This window comes from Schistocerca americana, chromosome 4 (assembly GCF_021461395.2).
Source record: "Schistocerca americana isolate TAMUIC-IGC-003095 chromosome 4, iqSchAmer2.1, whole genome shotgun sequence".
Lineage (NCBI taxonomy): Eukaryota > Metazoa > Arthropoda > Insecta > Orthoptera > Acrididae > Schistocerca > Schistocerca americana.
In genome coordinates, this window is record NC_060122.1 from 538,210,240 (window position 1) to 538,229,227 (window position 18,988).

Genomic DNA, 18,988 nt, shown 5'->3' on the forward strand with positions numbered 1-18,988 from the left:
CTTCCCCCATGAACCATGGACCTTGCCGTTGGTGGGAAGGCTTGCGTGCCTCAGCGATACAGATGGCTGTACCGTAGGTGCAACCACAACAGAGGGTTATCTGTTGAGAGGCCAGACAAACATGTGGTTCCTGAAGAGGGGCAGCAGCCTTTTCAGTAGTTGCAGGGGCAACCGTCTGGATGATTGACCGATCTGGCCTTGTAACATTAACCAAAACGGCCTTGCTGTGCTGGTACTGCGAACGGCTGAAAGCAAGGGGAAACTGCAGCCGTAATTTTTCCCGAGGACATGCAGCTTTACTGTATGATTAAATGATGATGGCGTCCTCTTGGGTAAAATATTCCGGAGGTAAAATAGTCCCCCATTCGGATCTCCGGGCGGTGACTACTCAGGAGGACGTCGTTATCAGGAGAAAGAAAACTGGCATTCTACAGATCGGAGCGTGGAATGTCAGATCCCTTAATCGGGCAGGTAGGTTAGAAAATTTAAAAAGGGAAATGGATAGGTTAAAGTTAGATATAGTGGGAATTAGTGAAGTTCGGTGGCAGGAGGAACAAGACTTTTGGTCAGGTGATTACAGGGTTATAAATACAAAATCAAATAGGGGTAATGCAGGAGTAGGTTTAATAATGAATAAAAAAAATAGGAGTGCGGGTTAGCTACTACAAACAGCATAGTGAACGCATTATTGTGGCCAAGATAGACACAAAGCCCGTGCCTACTACAGTAGCACAAGTTTATATGCCAACTAGCTCTGCAGATGACGAAGAAATTGATGAAATGTATGACGAGATAAAAGAAATTATTCATGTAGTGAAGGGAGACGAAAATTTAATAGTCGTGGGTGACTGGAATTCGTCAGTAGGAAAAGGGAGAGAAGGAAACATAGTAGGTGAATATGGATTGGGGGGGAAGAAATGAAAGAGGAAGCCGCCTTGTAGAATTTTGCACAGAGCATAACTTAATCATAGCTAACACTTGGTTCAAGAATCATGAAAGAAGGTTGTATACCTGGAAGATTCCTGGAGATACTAAAAGGTATCAGATAGATTATATAATGGTAAGACAGAGATTTAGGAACCAGGCTTTAAATTGCAAGACATTTCCTGGGGCAGATGTGGATTCTGACCACAATCTATTGGTTATGAACTGCAGATTGAAACTGAAGAAACTGCAAAAAGGTGGGAATTTGAGGAGATGGGACCTGAATAAACCGAAAGAACCAGAGGTTGTAGAGAGTTTCAGGGAGAGCATAAGGGAACAATTGACAGGAATGGGGGAAAGAAATACAGTAGAAGAAGAATGGGTAGCTCTGAGGGATGAAGTAGTGAAGGCAGCAGAGGATCAAGTAGGTAAAAAGACGAGGGCTAATAGAAATCCTTGGGTAACAGAAGAAATATTGAATTTAATTGATGAACGGAGAAAATATAAAAATGCAGTAAATGAAGCAGGCAAAAAGGAATACAAACGTCTCAAAAATGAGATCGACAGGAAGTGCAAAATGGCTAAGCAGGGATGGCTAGAGGACAAATGTAAGGATGTAGAGGCTTGTCTCACTAGGGGTAAGATAGATACTGCTTACAGGAAAATTAAAGAGACCTTTGGAGAGAAGAGAACCACTTGTATGAATATCAAGAGCTCAGATGGCAACCCAGTTCTAAGCAAAGAAGGGAAGGCAGAAAGGTGGAAGGAGTATATAGAGGGATTATACAAGGGTGATGTACTTGAGGACAATATTATGGAAATGGAAAAGGATGTAGATGAAGATGAAATGGGAGATAAGATACTGCGTGAAGAGTTTGACAGAGCACTGAAAGACCTGAGTCGAAACAAGGCCCCGGGAGTAGATAACATTCCATTAGAACTACTGATGGCCTTGGGAGAGCCAGTCATGACAAAACTCTACCATCTGGTGAGCAAGATGTATGAGACAGGCGAAATACCCACAGACTTCAAAAATAATATAATAATTCCAATCCCAAAGAAAGCAGGTGTTGACAGATGTGAAAATTACCGAACTATCAGTTTAATAAGTCACAGCTGCAAAATACTAACGCAAATTCTTTACAAACGAATGGAAAAACTGGTAGAAGCGGACCTCGGGGAAGATCAGTTTGGATTCCGTAGAAATGTTGGAACACGTGAGGCACTACTAACCTTACGACTTATCTTAGAAGAAAGATTAAGAAAAGGCAAACCTACGTTTGTAGCATTTGTAGACTTAGAAAAAGCTTTTGACAACGTTAACTGGAATACTCTCTTTCAAATTCTGAAGGTGGCAGGGGTAAAATACAGGGAGCGAAAGGCTATTTACAATTTGTACAGAAACCAGATGGCAGTTATGAGAGTCGAGGGGATGAAAGGGAAGCAGTGGTTGGGAAAGGAGTGAGACAGGGTTGTAGCCTGTCCCCGATGTTATTCAATCTGTATATTGAGCAAGCAGTAAAGGAAACAAAAGAAAAATTCGGAGTAGGTATTAAAATTCATGGAGAAGAAGTAAAAACTTTGAGGTTCGCCGATGACATTGTAATTCCGTCAGAGACAGCAAAGGACTTGGAAGAGCAGTTGAACGGAATGGACAGTGTCTTGAAAGGAGGATATAAGATGAACATCAACAAAAGCAAAACAAGGATAATGGAATGTAGTCAAATTAAATCGGGTGATGCTGAGGGGATTAGATTAGGAAATGACACACTTAAAGTAGTAAAGAAGTTTTGCTAGTTAGGGAGTAAAATAACTGATGATGGTCGAAGTAGAGAGGATATAAAATGTAGATTGGCAATGGCAAGGAAATCGTTTCTGAAGAAAAGAAATTTGTTAGCATCGAGTATAGATTTAAGTGTCAGGAAGTCGTTTCTGAAAGTATTTGTATGGAGTGTAGCCATGTATGAAAGTGAAACATGGACGATAACCAGTTTGGACAAGAAGAGAATAGAAGCTTTCGAAATGTGGTGCTACAGAAGAATGCTGAAGATAAGGTGGGTAGATCACGTAATTAATGAGGAGGTATTGAAGAGGATTGGGGAGAAGAGAAGTTTGTGGCACAACTTGACTAGAAGAAGGGATCGGTTGGTAGGACATGTTTTGAGGCATCAAGGGATCACAAATTTAGCATTGGAGGGCAGCGTGGAGGGTAAAAATCGTAGAGGGAGACCAAGAGATCAATACACTAAGCAGATTCAGAAGGATGTAGGTTGCAATAGGTACTGGGAGATGAAGAAGCTTGCACAGGATAGAGTAGCATGGAGAGCTGCATCAAACCAGTCTCAGGACTGAAGACCACAACAACAACAACAATGTTACATTTCAATAATAATTCCCAGTAAATGTGCAAACCATGCAATTTATAATGAACAAGTGAAAATTTATTCTCAGATGTCTAATCCAATGTGTATTAGTAATATTTCTGCAAAAGGTAACACACAGCCTAACATGCTGAAGGCAGAAACAATGAATAATTATCTTCATTGTTTAACGATTGTCTGAAATTGACCATTTTATGATTTATTTATAATGTCGTATAGAAAGACTGAGGACAGTAGAAATAAAGGGAATTTTTAGAGAATTTCTGAATTACAGAGACTTCTTGTTACAGTATCTTTGAACAGAGGTTTTTGCCATCCTCGGATATATATTGGCAAGCTCCACAGCAGACTCAAAATATCATGGCATATGGTCCCTGACATTCTCATGAAATTTCATAGATCAGTCTTTATGCTGTGAAACTTGTACTACAGTGGAGGTATATTTGGTACTGCTGAAACATGTTGAGTTCATTAATTACATTAAATTAGTGAAGTAGGTAATGCTTTTTACAACTGTTAATAAAAATATTTAATTTGAGCATGAATATGAAATTAAGACTGCTTGTCCAAATCCATATGCACTTTTTTCTTCACACACTTTCTCCATTGTCAGCCTACTTTTTGATTAATTATCTGAGGATCTAATAGCGAATCCACTTTTTATCTACATTGGGACTACACTGGGAATACTGTAGTGCAAGTTTTTTCTGAATTTTTTTTTTTTTTTTTTTTTTTTTTTTTTTTTTTTTTTTTTTTTTTTTTTTTTTTTTTTTTTTTTTTTTTTTTTGACACTGACACCTTTGCCACACACAAGTTCTTCATATGTGAAACGCCATTCAGAATTTTTCATACACATTCATGTAAGATGAATACCACCCCAACAATCTCAAATGAAATGAACTCCTGTCATGACCTTGTTTTCAGAAGACATCTGTACCTATCATACTGAACATGTTGTCTTTAAATGACAATTTTTATATTCATTTGTCCACTAATATTCCAGCTTGAATATTGTTGGAGGGTCCCATAGCCCCATAAAATGTGAGGAGCCAATCATTTAAGAAAGCTGCCAATGAACATGTGGTCCTTGTATTTGAAAGGTTGAGTGAAAGTGTTGCAACATACATGGTGTTTAACGAAACTTAAATTATTAAAAATAAATGTGAAATATTCTGCTACACCACAAGGTAATATCACAACAAGAGGAGGAGGCAGTCAAATACAGAAGTATAATTTGCAAAATTAGGTGATTTTTGTTATAAAAATTTATGACAGGCCATAAGTTTAGTAATATTTTCTGGTATTATGTGTTGGTCCGTAATATGGCAAGGTATTTAGATTCCAGGCCACTAAAATTTAGTTTTAAATGTTTGTCCCCCCCCCCCAATCCACTCCCCCCCCCCCCCACCCCCCCCCCCCCCACCCCCCACCCCCCTTCCAAAAAGAGCATCTGTGTATGTGATGACGAGGAAGAACAGAAGGTGCTATATTTTCTATATTTTGTTTGCACTGCACCTTTTTCTTCGGTCATTCCAAGCAATTGAATCAATATTGACCATGATATAGTGACTTGTTTGACTCCATACACGACTTTGCTCAGAGGGAGTGTTAATTCCTGACATCTTTGAGCTGTTATATCTTGGAACAAATTTTGTTGAAAGAAATAAAATTTGGCCTTCTTGTACAACTGTATGTCTTCTCTTAAGAATAATAATGTGAAGAATTTTATGAGACAAATTCAGCCAGAAAATGATGGGCAAAATCATCCACAAAAATTTCAAAGTTTGGCTTCTTTTGACATGGACTTAAGGTATGATGAATGTTAAACTTGGCATGTAGAATCTAACAACACAAGGTTCTCAAACGTAAAGTTTCATTTATATACCACTTTCCAGTACTGAATAAATTAAGTGCAAGTTAAGTGAAGACACACATATAGTGCTATGTGTGGAGGTATGGTGATATCCTCAACATCAGTGGGATAACTTTTCTGTGTTTTTCAAACAGGATGCTATTGGAAATGATATGTATGTAAAGACAAATGATGCACACAACCTGCTGAGACCCGAGTTCCTGGAGAGTTTGTGGTACATGTATCAGATTACAGGAAACCACACTTACCAGGATTGGGGCTGGCAGATTTTCCAGGTAAAGCAACTCATAGTTTATTTTCATATATTATATGGAGTAAATCAATTCCAGAGTATTAAATATTGTATGTTAGTATGTAGTTCTGTTTAATAAAGATGAGACAAAGATTCTGGAAGGGGAGAACCACTATCCCCCAACCTGCCATTTTATTCTGATATTTGAGAGAGACACTGTTAAATTCAAATGCTAGAAATTATAAGTAAGTACTACTGGTTACTGAAACTTCCATTATTTACTTTATTCTTTATACTGTGTTGGCGTCTTGTTTTTAATATATTTATGAAGAAATTAATCTGTCATCTGTGAAGTGGTGTCATTGATAGGCTCTATTTTTTTTTTTTTTTTTTTTTTTTTTTTTTTTTTTTTTTTCCCCCCCCCTTTAGTCATGTATACTGTCAGAAAATGAATAAATACAAATTCAGTAATCTTACTGAAAACTGTTGCCAAATGGTGGCTAGTTCCAAAACCAAATTTTAGGTTGTAAATTTTTCCTTAATTGATTTCTATGAAATAATAACTTAAGAATTCACCTTTCATTTCATTTGTTTATCTAGTGGCCGAATTTGTAAGTTACAGTGAAATGTTTCTAAGCTACTTGTATGAGAACCATAATACTATTTAAGTAAAAAAAATAGAAAATTCTGATTTTTCTTTTATTTTTACAGGCATTTGAGAAACATACAAAAGTAAAAAATGGGTACACTTCTATTGGAGATGTTCGCAATCCACTTAACACACGTCCAAAAGATATGATGGAATCTTTCTTCCTAAGTGAAACCCTTAAATACTTATATCTGCTTTTTAGTGAAGATCGCACTCTTTTAAGTATAGACAGATACGTTCTTAATTCAGAAGCTCATCCTTTACCAATTTATGAGGCAAATTTTAAGAGTGCAAACTGAAGATGTATTTATAATGCATTTGTTATTCTTAATCAGTATTCACATTAACTTGGAAATATGTACAGCAGAAATTATACAGTATTTATTGAAAGTGAATGATAGTGAAATAAGTACCAAGTCATATTTGCGTCCCATGATTGTCATAGTAAAAGTGCACTCTAGTCATATTTTGCATTACAATAATGAAAATGGTAATAAACACAGAGATTATGGAAGCAGGACAGTTTTTAGAAAATGGGCAGTTGCCACTCAGTTTTTAAAATAACAAGGAAATTGAAATGTGATTGACACAGTATTTAATTTGGCTAAGTAGATGTAATTTCTAATTAAATAACATTCTTAAGGTGCTTTCTACCATCTTGCTTTAAATTTATAAGAAAAAAGGACCAGTTAGAAAATTATATGTTATGTAATAGTAATATTACAAGGGCTTGTAATCAAGAATGGGCACATTTCTTAACTATAAATTTTACATTGCACTCGTAGGCCTCATGTACATATGATTCAGTGCTAGAAAGACAATAGGCAGCAGGCAGAATTCAGATATCCTATTGTCTCCAAGTTGCCTTTCGGATTTTATACTAATGTTTTTAGTAACATTTGCTAATAATTTGCTTACATGGATACTAAGACATTTTAGGAGATTGTCGGCTAATGAAAGCTGATTAAAAATAGTTGCCATTTGTGCCATTGAATGTTAGGAAATGACAACACACAGTGAATAAAAATTGAAAAATTCATCCAGATGATACGACACACATACACAATTTAAAGAGAAATAACTTTTGGCATATTAAAAGCTTTTTCCTTAAATTGCAGACAGTATTAAATTTTTATTTGGATCCAACAGTATTTACATTCATCAGTCATTATTTATTTTAGCGTTTATGTTTTGGCTCCATTACTGTATTAAGAGATAAGCATTAGATTTTTGTATATTGCAAACATTTCTGTTTCCTATTAGCCTACAGTCATGCATATAATGAAAGTCGGTGGTTTGAGATACTGTTACTTCAAAGTGTTGTCAGTATAAATATTTACAAATGTTGAAGAACTAATTGCTCAAAGTTGAAATTGTTTTATTGCTGTAACAATTTGTAACTGTTATTCATAAATTTGTACCATGTTGACTTTATTCACTTCTCTTATCATATTTCACTTGAAGATTTGCTGTTAACACAAATATTGCACCTGATCTACATAGGAATATGAATTTGCACTAAAATACAAATTCCACATTATTATTCATCAGTATTACAGCTGAAATACTTATGCATTGTCAACTGACATTTTCTTTTGTATGCCGCTGCTTGTTTATTATTCAAAGTATTTTACCAATGGAATCCTGTTATACAGTAATGTACTGTTTGTCAGCAATATAAACAAAGGGAGACTTATATGAAATAAGTGGAAAAATCAGTTTGAAATTCTCATGTTATTGAAGGTAGTTAGAATACTGACAGCTTCAGTACCTGCAATGATTTTTCAGCAAATTAGTTTAAGTAGATCTTGAGAATATTCTGTGAAACATTGTCCTATTTTCTCATTTGGGTACACACCTCCTTCATGCATACAATGTGTTCAGTGACTTTCAGAACTTGGTACTGGGGACTGTAGTTCAATAATTATCACAGAAAATTAGTAATTGTAATAACACTTCTTGCTGTATTTCAGTATTATATTTGTTTTTGAAGTACTGCCAATATGAACAAGTGTTTTAAAATCAATGCATTTATCAAAAGAGATTTGTGTATGGTATGTACTGATATAGAAACAAAAATATGTAAATGGGAAGAGTGGATTAACAATTGCTAAATTGCAAAAGAATTTTTGTTATACAAACTGCACTGCAGGTATACTAAAGGAGACACACACAATTCAAAACTGTAGGTGTGGAAATTACAAATTTGTGTCAGATGCTTCTCATTGATACTGCAGATCTAGACTGCATGTGAAGTCTTCTCATTCAGTCAGGCATGTATTCTAACTTGCAGAAAACCAGGAGACTGTTTGAATAAACTGTAGTTTTATATCAATGTTCTCTGCTTCAGATGAAAGTTTATCTGTTTAAAGTTGGTGTGTAAACTTCTGGCATACATTAATAAATGCCAAAGTATTAAATGTTATCTGTAAAAAGTTTTCATACCTGGGCCGTAAATGTTTGGAACTCAGCCAAAACTTTTATTATGTGTGAAGTACACTTAAGAAGAAGTGGAATAGTATTAACATGTTCAAGTTGTATCACCAGTCCTTGGATTATTTCAACTGAATCTACATTTCCAAAGCTTCATACATTTATTACCTGTATTTGTTAAAAACAGTGAGTGGCAATTTAAACATATCTACTTTATTCTGTGTCATTCATGGAAGAAAAAGAAAGAGGTAATAACATCACATTCCTGTTATGAAAAAGTATTTTAAATTGATGCAGTGTAAGAAAGGTGCCTTGATTAAGTGACATGTACTTGTTGACTGAAATGGTCCAGAAAACAATTACACAGGCAATTTTTATCAGCAGTGTTAAATGAATATTTTTAAATATTGATATTATTGAACCTATTCTGTTAAATAAATTTGAATTTTTCTTACATACCGAAAAAGAATAATATATCTACACATTGTTAAACTCAGTTCATTACTGAGTTCGCTGTGGGAATAACAATTTTTTTCCAGTACAATAGAAGAATGTTTGTTTGTGTTATAACATTTGTGCTCTGAGAATTCTGTTACAGTGCTGTCCTTTCTGCAATTTTTTTTTTTTTTTTCTGCAGAGTGAAAATGTCGTTAGTTTTTATTATTTATGGTTATGGAAAGAAATGTACAAGACTCCTGTAAAAATGTGGAAACACACACATCTGAAAAGATGACAAATATGAAAGATGTGTTATTGAAAATAAATATAGGACAGAGTTGTTTTTTAACACCTGTGTTATTGTACTTGTGTTACACTCATTATCTTTGTCACCTTATTGTTGACCATGACTATCAATTTGTTTCCACTTGGTTTATCAACATTTACAAACAATATTGATCTAGTAAACGCACTAGCAATATGTTTAACAGGTATGTGACAACATATTGCTACTTGCCAAACCGAAAGGTGCTCAACATAATGTAGGCACATAGAGAAGATGTAAAATGACCCAGTATTCAACCAAGATCATTTTCACAGTTAAATCAATCTCTCTCTCTCTCTCTCTCTCTCTCTCTCTCTCTCTCTCTCTCTCTCTCTCTCTGTGTGTGTGTGTGTGTGTGTGTGTGTGTGTGTGTGTGTGTGTGTGTGTGTGTGTGTGTGTGTGTGCGCGTGCGTGCGTGTGCGCGCGCACGAGTATACGTTTTACCATTTGTAACAACCTGCTATGTGAAATTTTGAATGAGAGTAGATTAACACATTTTAACAGGAGATGGCACAGTTTTATTACAAGTGACCTTACCAACGTAGAAGTTGTCATCATTTAATCAAAGAAAGTGCACACTACCAGTAGTTTTGTCAGAGAACTTAGAAAGAGGTTAGGATCTCACAGTAAAAAAAACTGAACATGCATCAAGTCACAGCAGAGTTTGTTTCTTGCTTAATGATAAAGGAGAGGAGGAACATTTAGTAAATGCCTTCAACAAGATTATTATTATTATTATTATTATTATGCAAATATCATCACAGGAAACAAGTGTTGGATTTATATCTATGACATTCAGACAGAGATTCAGTTATCACCATGACTGGCAAAGGATAATAATCAGTAATGTAGAGATTTGTAAAGGATTCACAAAAAGAGACCACAGTTATAAGTTTCATTTCATTTCCACCTCCCCTTATGGATGGTTCGCAATGTTTGTCGGTCAGTGTATTTTCAAAGTGTGCCAAAACAAAATCTAAAGATTGAGACAGAAGATACCTGTGTCATCCATCCACTCACAAACCTTGCCACACTGTGCCTCTGCCCCAGTTGCACTGTTGCTAGAGCCAGCCAAAATGTCAATGTAAGACAAACAATTTATTTTATTTTATTTTATTTATCCATCCGTTGACAATAAATATTGTATGGATGTTGTCAAGCCATTTCAAAGAAATGGATACAAACAATATATACGTAAAAAAGTACAAAACAAAATAATACAATGAGGTTAATAGTAATACAATGTAAGTAATATAGCCTATATACATCCCTGCTTGTTATTTTAAATGCATTGTCTGTTTTTCATAAGGCTTTAGTTTTGTCCTCCCCAAACGGCAAGTCCTTATATACACCACACTGCTTAAGTATATATTTACATCACACAACAGCTGTCCTTTAAGTATGTAATGTAATGAATGATTAGGTAGGGCCTACATATTGAGTATTTTCCATTTTGCCTTTATAAATATCATCAGAAAATATTTATTGAGCTACATAGTCATTTACACAATAAAAACATTGTTCTACTAGAAATTTTTTAAATTCTGTTTTAAATTTGTCATCATCTTCTAACTTCCTGATGTTGACTGGCAGTGCGTTGTACAGTTTTGCGCCGATATGGCTCACATGCATTTGTGTATTCGTTCTTTTTGTTCGCTGAGTATGGAGTGCTGCGCTATTACGGGTATTGTAGTTATGAAAGTCGGCATTTGTCTGAAAATCTGCAATGTGGGTCCTGACATACAATACACATTTGTATATGTATAATGATGGTATAGTAAGTATTCTAAGCTTTTTGAATATGGGTTTGCAGTGTGTCTGTGGATGACTGTGAGTTATTATTCGGATGGCCCTCTTCTGCAACAAAAAAATTTGTTTTAGGCGCCCTGTTGTGGAACCCCAAAATATTATTCCGTATGTGGCAAGAGATTGAAAATAGCCGAAATATGCCATTCTGGCACCCTCTGAGGTACAAACATTTGCAATAATTCTGAGAGCAAAACAGGCTGAATTAAGTTTCTGTGCAAGTGGTCATTAAAATTTAAGTTTTCATCCACATGAATCCCCAGCAATTTTGTGGATGTCACTCTGTCTAAGGCTTTGTCACCCCACACCAGATCAAGATTTACATTTTGACATCTTTTCCCAAACTGCATATAATTTGTTTTATTTACATTCAATGTCAACCTGTTTGCATTGAGCCAAGAGTGGATGTGATTTAGTACTTTATCAGCAGTTGTTGGTAGCAACTGCTTTGGTGCACTTATTATCACACTAGTATCATCTGCAAATATTATTGCTTTGACTGCATCATCTGAGGTGTGAAAATCATTTATATAGACAAGAAACAATATGGGCCCTAAGATGCTGCCTTGTGGTACTCCTATTTCTACATTTTTTTGCCTCTGATACTGAATTTATTTTGTTGTTGGAGTAAGTTGATGTCAGTCCTACAACCTGTGTTCTGTTTTTTAGGTATGATTAAAACCATTTTTTTCCTATCCCATGTATACCCAACGATTCCAATTTTTCTAAGCGAATGTCCTGGTTCACCATGTCAAAAGCTTTGGAGAGGTCTAAATTTACTCCTACTACACTATAATCTTTTTCCAGATTTTTGATTATTTGTTCAGTGTAGCACATTACTGCTGTTTCGGTATTTTTACGTGCTTGGAAGCCATGCTGATTTCTGTTAAGTAAATGATGGTAGTTTAGATATGTGTTGATTCGGTGCTTCATCAGTTTTTCTAATATTTTTGAAAATGCTGGGAGGAGAGATATTGGACGATAGTTTTCTACCTTATACTTGTCGCCGTTTTTGACTTCGTGCTTTTGTCCTGGAGATGCTGCAGATGTGCATTAATACTACCCTCTTCTTACGGAGATAATTACTAAGATTGATAAAAAAAATTATGTGTAGTATTATAAGAATGCATACACAAAATAGATTTGAGACTTAACCTGTCAAAAACTTATCAGCTACTTTTTTTAAAATGTTCATTTTATTTAATAACTTATGCTCAGACATAGATCAGTCTTGTTTGCTCCATGTTGGGCCCTCAGTTCTTTTTAGTTTTGAAAAAATAATACTAACCATTGCAGTTAGTAAGATCTTCAGGAAAATTTCCACATTAAGAAAACAGGAGCCAAAAGAATGACTAACTATGAGGCAATATAAGTGCAGTTTATAAGTACCATGATGACATTCAGAAATAGTTTCAGCAAAGACAGTTTTCAAAAGTCCAGTGAATTGGCTAAGTCTCTCTTCATAATTTTGTTTATTATCTTTGAGTAATTCTGAATCAGTTTAGACAAACCAAGCCCGATTTCATTTTAAGTAAGTGTTGGTAAATGTCGACTAAATCTAAATACACCTATTAGTTTCAAGTATGTGATCTACATGCTAGAGCAGCTATCAAATTATCAGTAATTACAAGAAAATGTGTAATCAAATTTTTCAGATGGAATATTATATTCTGAAGTAATCTCTTGGGGAAATCATCAAGCTTTCAATTTCATTGCTTTTGTTATGAAATAGTAATGGTGGCTGTCAGTGATGTCTTTAGCATTATTCTCAAAATTAACAAATGCTGGTCTGAGAACTTCAACGTGTCATTGCAAACATTCACATCATGCGTATGGAGATTTCAGGTTTTACTCTGATTACTAAAATGAAACACTGGTGATCAGAAAACTCAATAGCTTCTTATCACACAGTAACACCATAACTCTTATTTCCAACATTTTTATCATCTGCAAAGGACCTGTGGTGTTAAACATCACCCTGTAAGAGTGGTGTGTAACCCTATGTTTACCTTTCCAAGAAATTACACTCATATTTAAGGAGAGAATTATATAATAAATTATTATATACGGTAGCTCAACTACTGTGTGAATTTCTTTATTATTTTCATGTGGTGAGCCATATTGCCACAACTGTAAGAATTCTGTACAGGACATATCACAATTACTAGTGGCCGCTTGGGGTGCTGGGCTGGAGAGGGGCACCCATGTGCAGTGTGTATCACAGTTGGCTACAAAAAGTAACACCAATGAAAGTATTAGAGGGGAAACAGGGAGGAGAGGTATACCAAATGATAGTTTCCTTGTGCGGAAAATTGTTCTCAAATTAACCGTGAGTACCTGCGCGAGCATTTGTGCACACTCCAAGTATTGCCAGCCCAGGTTGAAGTTGCGCATTTCTTCCGTAACAAAAGCTGCACCTAGATGAACAATGCAGGTATCGACTTGGGAAGAAAAAGAAGATTGCACAATAATATTATTCAGGATTTGTAAGCAGAGATTCATAATCACAGTCTGAGTTACAAGGTTGATGGTAATGTTCTTGTGCAATCAAAGGTTTGTCGTAATAAGATTATTGTAATACACTTGAAGAATACATGGCACTTATCCTTAAGAGACAAGCACAAAAGTTGAAGCATTCTCCAGCCATCCTGTTGAGGTGACCATAAAGGAAACCATCAGCAAAATCCACGATATGGTAATCCATGGCTGCCGAATAAAAATTTGTAAGATTGCTGAGACTGTAGACATCTTAACTGACAGTGTGCATATCATCGTATATGGAGAACTGGCTATGAAGAAGCTGTGTGAGAGACGGGTGCTGCGACCGCTCACAGTGTGTCTGGCACAACATTTCAACACAGTATCTGGCAATGTTTAATTGCAATCTGCAAGACTTTTTATGCTGATTTGTGACTGTTGGTGAAACCTTGATCTGTCATTACACACCAGAGTCAAAACTGCAGTCAAAACAATGGACAAAGGCTGGTAAAAGTGCACCAAAGAAAGCAAAGACCATTTTGTCAGCTGGTAAGATGATTTACTGTGTTTATTGGGATTCCCAAGGAATAATTCTCACAGATTACTTGGAAAAAGCAGAAACATAACTGGACCCTACTATGCTTCATTTTTGGTTTCTGTGAAACTTGCGTTGGCTGAAAAAGGACTCATTCACCACGATAATGCACCATCCCACATATCAGTGACAATAATGTCAGAAGTGCAAGAGTTGGGCTTTGAAATGGTTCCTCGTCCACCCTCTTCGCCAGACTTAGCTTCAAGTGACTACTTCTTATTCCCTAACTTGAGAGTATGGCTTGTTGGGAAGAAATTTTCATCAAATGAGGAAGTGATATTTGTAGTCAATTGAGTATTTTGCAGAGTTTGACAGAGCCCATTTTTCCAATGGGGTAAAACAACTGGAGGATCACTGGACCAAGTATATATCCCTCAAAGGAGACTATGTCAAGAAGTAAGGTTAGTTGTTTTCGAAACGAACATTATTTATTTATTTATTTTAACCAGACTTATCAAACTACCTTCATACTTGTCTTCCAGCTACACTGCATAATTCAAAGAAATGATCCATAAAGTGGCAGAGCATGGTTGATGAAAAGATGCACAGCTTAATATATAGCATTCTCTGCTGGAGATAAAATCCAGGCTTTGAAATATACCAAGGGGAACATTTCTTTCACGTGCTCTGACACCGGGACTTGGAAAAATTATTGCTGAAAAAGAATTAAATAGCTGGAAATAATGATAAAGATGATCAAATAAAATAAAAGAGTCAGTTAAATGTTTTGCGAAAACGATTTGTCTAAAGCAAAAAATAAAATGAGTTATTTAAACATTTCATGCACCTCATTTTCTGTAAGTGATTTTCACAAGAATTTTAATTCATTTCAAATATTTATTTATTTTCAAATTTTGTTCAGGAAGCAGATCTTATTGACATCTCACTTGCTTTGCTAGTGTCTTCTGTTGTCCCGAATTTAGTAATTGATTCTAAGGAAACCATTTTCACAGTACGTATCACACCAATGTACATTTGTGTACAAATAGTGTGACTTTGAAGAGGTTGAACTTTTTGACTCATCATTCTCGTACCTCGCAGCAGCTGCTTGTGAAATGTTTCAGCTCTCCTTCCAATCAATAAGTTTCTTGTATTACTCTGATTATTTTAAAGCAAATAAAACTCTTTGTTTGGCTGTGCAAATTTGGCAAAAAATCATTGTGCAATTTTCTCTCAAATCATTAAGTTTTTTTGTATTACCACGATTGCTGTAAAGGAATTAAACACGATTTTTGCAAAATTAGACCTCATTCATTGGTTAATTTGATATTCCATTTGACCATTTCCCACTCTTTGGATATGAAAATTCAGACAAAAACCCATTGTTTAATTTATAGGGAGTCTCGTGTTTGCCCTGCTTAGACATTTGACCAAAAGTGAATTGTGCATTTTGATCAAAGATTTATTGAGAAACAGGCTAGTTGTCATGATAACCAAATGAATAACATTGTCAAAAAGAAGTACATATCTAAATATGTGCATCCAAAATCTACCATTAAAAAGAAATATATTGCCAATAAATAACAGTTAAAGTTACTGGAAAATTATGTATGACTGGAGAATATTAAGTGGAAGTGAGCTGGAAATTTGTACCTGGCAGCTTTTCAGGATGATGACTGTTTACAACTCGCTCCCAGCAACTATGCAGCAGATAGCTGTACCAGCAGCAGTTGTGCGTCAATCTACAACCACAAGGCCTCACCAAGTTGCAGTGACACCACCTCTCTCTCTCTCTCTCTCTCTCTCTCTCTCTCTCTCTCTCTCTCTCTCTCAAAAAGAAATGTTGGAGGTATTAGTTTGAAGAAGTTCTTGATGAATTAGATACAAGTTACTAGCGACAGACTGCTGCAGATATTGTATGTTATTGTAAATGAGACTGAAAGAGTAATTAAATCAATAAAAATGAAAAGTCTGTTGATGTGGACAATATTTGTAGTAAAATATTGAATTATTTTTATAAATTTATAAGTCTAGTCATACTTAGTGTATTCAGTACATCTCTGCATGAAGGAATTGTGACTAAAACTGGCTGAAAATTTAATGTCACAAACTATAACACAGACTGCTTTTTAACTATCTTTTCACAATTCTTGAAAAACTCGTCCACAGAATGATTGTTGATCATCTAGACTTTCTCAATATCCTCAACAAAAGTCATTTTGAGTTTTGCGCCGGTCTTTCTATCGAACAAGCAATGTTCTCCTTTAAAATAAAGTCTTGAAGTAATTAACAAAAAAAGTCACCGATAGATATTTTTTCTGATGTCTCAAAAGCCTTTAATTGTGTAAACCATCAAATTCTTTTGAAAAAAGTAGAGTATAATCGTTTTACAGATTGTGTCGGTTTGTGGCTTCTGCCGTATCTACAAAAGGAAAGAAAATTGTAATGCTGAGTGGTATAGCTGGAAAACATCCTTAATCTGAGTTGAGCACCTAAAGCTGCAGTGTGCCGAAAGTCTTTAGTTTAGGCCCACTGCTATTTCTTATTTTCATGAAGGACTTCTCACTTTGTTCCAATACAAAAAGTAAATTTATGCTTTCCGCAGATGATATTACGAGTCTCATTGACGAATTATCAAAAAATAGTTTTGAAGAAACTGTGAACAAAGTTTTCACTGAAATCTTAATATGGTCTCTCACTCAATGCAAATAAAACCCATTCTGTGAGGTTCTATACACCACAAAGAAACCTTGAAGAAATTGACAAAGTGTAGAGATTAATCAATATAGAAAATTGAGGATACAAAATTTCTGAATGCTTATATAGACCACAAATGCAATTGGTCTACCCACATTCTTCATCTTTTAAAAAGCTCAGCCACATTTGCACTAAGGATTATCACTTCATTGGCTGAAGCAAATAACATTAAGGCTTCCTATTTCAGTTCATTTCATTCATTAGGGTCACATGTGATTATATTCTGAGGGAACCAACCTCCCACAAAAAAATTTTCACTGCTTGAAAATAAGATGTTAGAATAATGAGTGATGTCCACTATAAGTGTAACTGCAGGTACCTGTTTAGAAGGATGGGGACCCTTACCACTGCCTCGCAGTATACTTCTTCCTTGTTGACTTTTGTCTGTAGTGACTTTTCACTTTACATAGATGACAGCAAATATCACAACTGAAATGAAAAATCTTAATGTGGTTCAAAAATGAGTTTATTATTATGGCATAAAGCTGTTTAATGCACTCTGATCACACATTAAATGTCTCCATAAACAATTGCTCAAATTCAGAAATATTCATGGAGAGTACATAATAGAGAAATATTTTTATATGGTTGATGAATTTCGGAGACAAAATGAATATTGTGGCTAAACTTAAAATTATTTTAGAAGTAGATTAGTTTAATTTTATATCAGGATATATAATTTAAACATGGTTATGATACAGCACTTAACAATAAGTGTAAACTACACACTTAACAATAAGTGTAAACTACAGTGTCTGTGTCATATTTTTCATCTTCTTTGTCATTGCTAATCTTCCAACTGCTTTGTAACTAGTTTTGATTAACTTTATGACAGAAATTAACCAATGGAAATTCCAGGGTGAAATATCAACAATATAAGAAAAAGGATAGGTTGCTACCCACTGTGAAAATGACATACTGAGTTGCAGATAGGCGCAAAAAAGAAAAAAACTGTTACACACTTAACTTTTGGCCAGATCCTTCTTCGGAAAAGGAAACACACACACATTGATTCCTACAAGCAAGCACACTTCATATACACATGACCAGCAGTTTGGACAGCAACACAGCTGTCACGACAAATGAAGGCAGCAGTCTGGAAGGAGTTGGGAAGGGAAAAGGATAGTAGGATATGGGTGGGGGGAGAGAAGGGTGCTTTCTGGCTGGGGGTACAGGGACTGGATGGAGGCATGACAAGACTGCCTCTGTGTGTAGTGTTAAGAGGCTGTGTGATGAGGGAGGGGACAGAAACCGTGGGGTGGAGGATGTGGAAGTAGTAGTTTACGTAAGGCTCCCTCCCCCCCCCTCCACCCCCACCCCCCCTCAAGTCCACCTACCTGACCCACAGCCTGCTGATGCTGTGGCTGGTGGTGCTGCTACCTAGAACATCTGAGAAAAGAAAGCAAACTGTCTTCATTGAGGGTAGACACTTCTTACAAAATATGCTTCCTCTGCAGTACTCCTTTCCCCAGTGATGTGTTTTGCAGATACCCTGCATTCCCATGCAAAAAGTTTCAAGGTGTAAACTACTCTTATTGTTTCTAAATCGCTTGATTGCTGGACTCCTTACATCTGAAGTGGCAGAAACTGCAAAACTTCAGGCTTGTAGTCCTTTGTGTCTGACTGCTGCCACCAGTAACACTAATAATAATGTGTAGGCCCCACAGCAATGTAGCAGCCATTACACATTTACTGTTGTGTCATGCTGTTAATTGCTTCATTTATCTGTTACCAAGTGAATAATGGAGCAATTTCTGATCCATTGCATGGTCACCATGTACAATTCAAAGAAGGCATTCTCATGAGATATTTCAGCATGTATGATGTGTATGAATTCCACTGTCATGGATGCATGGTACAAAGTGTGATGTATGTGTCTTGTGAGTGAAGTATTTGAGGAAGCTGTGGTTCATACACTTGTTTCACAAACCATAACCTCCACAACAATGTGTCATACGTTAAAAAAATAATTATTGGTAACTTACATAACTTGTATTACAGTCTTATGAAAAGCGATAATACTAATTATCTTTATAAATGATTTAGTTTTGTGACTGAAACACAATCCAACTCTTTTGTTTTTTACCTCTCGGAAAATTTCATTTTACTCCTCAGGAGGTAATTGCCCCCAGGTTGGGAACCACTGGTCTAGTACCT

General features: G+C 35.7%; 1 protein-coding gene across 1 annotated transcript in view; it reads left to right on the plus strand.

Moving 5' to 3' along the window:
* LOC124612445 (endoplasmic reticulum mannosyl-oligosaccharide 1,2-alpha-mannosidase) overlaps positions 1-9,283 on the plus strand; it is a 96,002-nt gene extending 86,719 nt beyond the window's left edge. Inside the window, exons 10-11 of the mRNA XM_047140665.1 lie at positions 5,313-5,453; positions 6,122-9,283. Of these exons, the coding sequence (XP_046996621.1) occupies positions 5,313-5,453; positions 6,122-6,358 (378 nt within the window). The 3' untranslated portion in view covers positions 6,359-9,283. The remainder of the gene's footprint in view (positions 1-5,312; positions 5,454-6,121) is intronic.
* Positions 9,284-18,988: the final 9,705 nt, after the last annotated feature.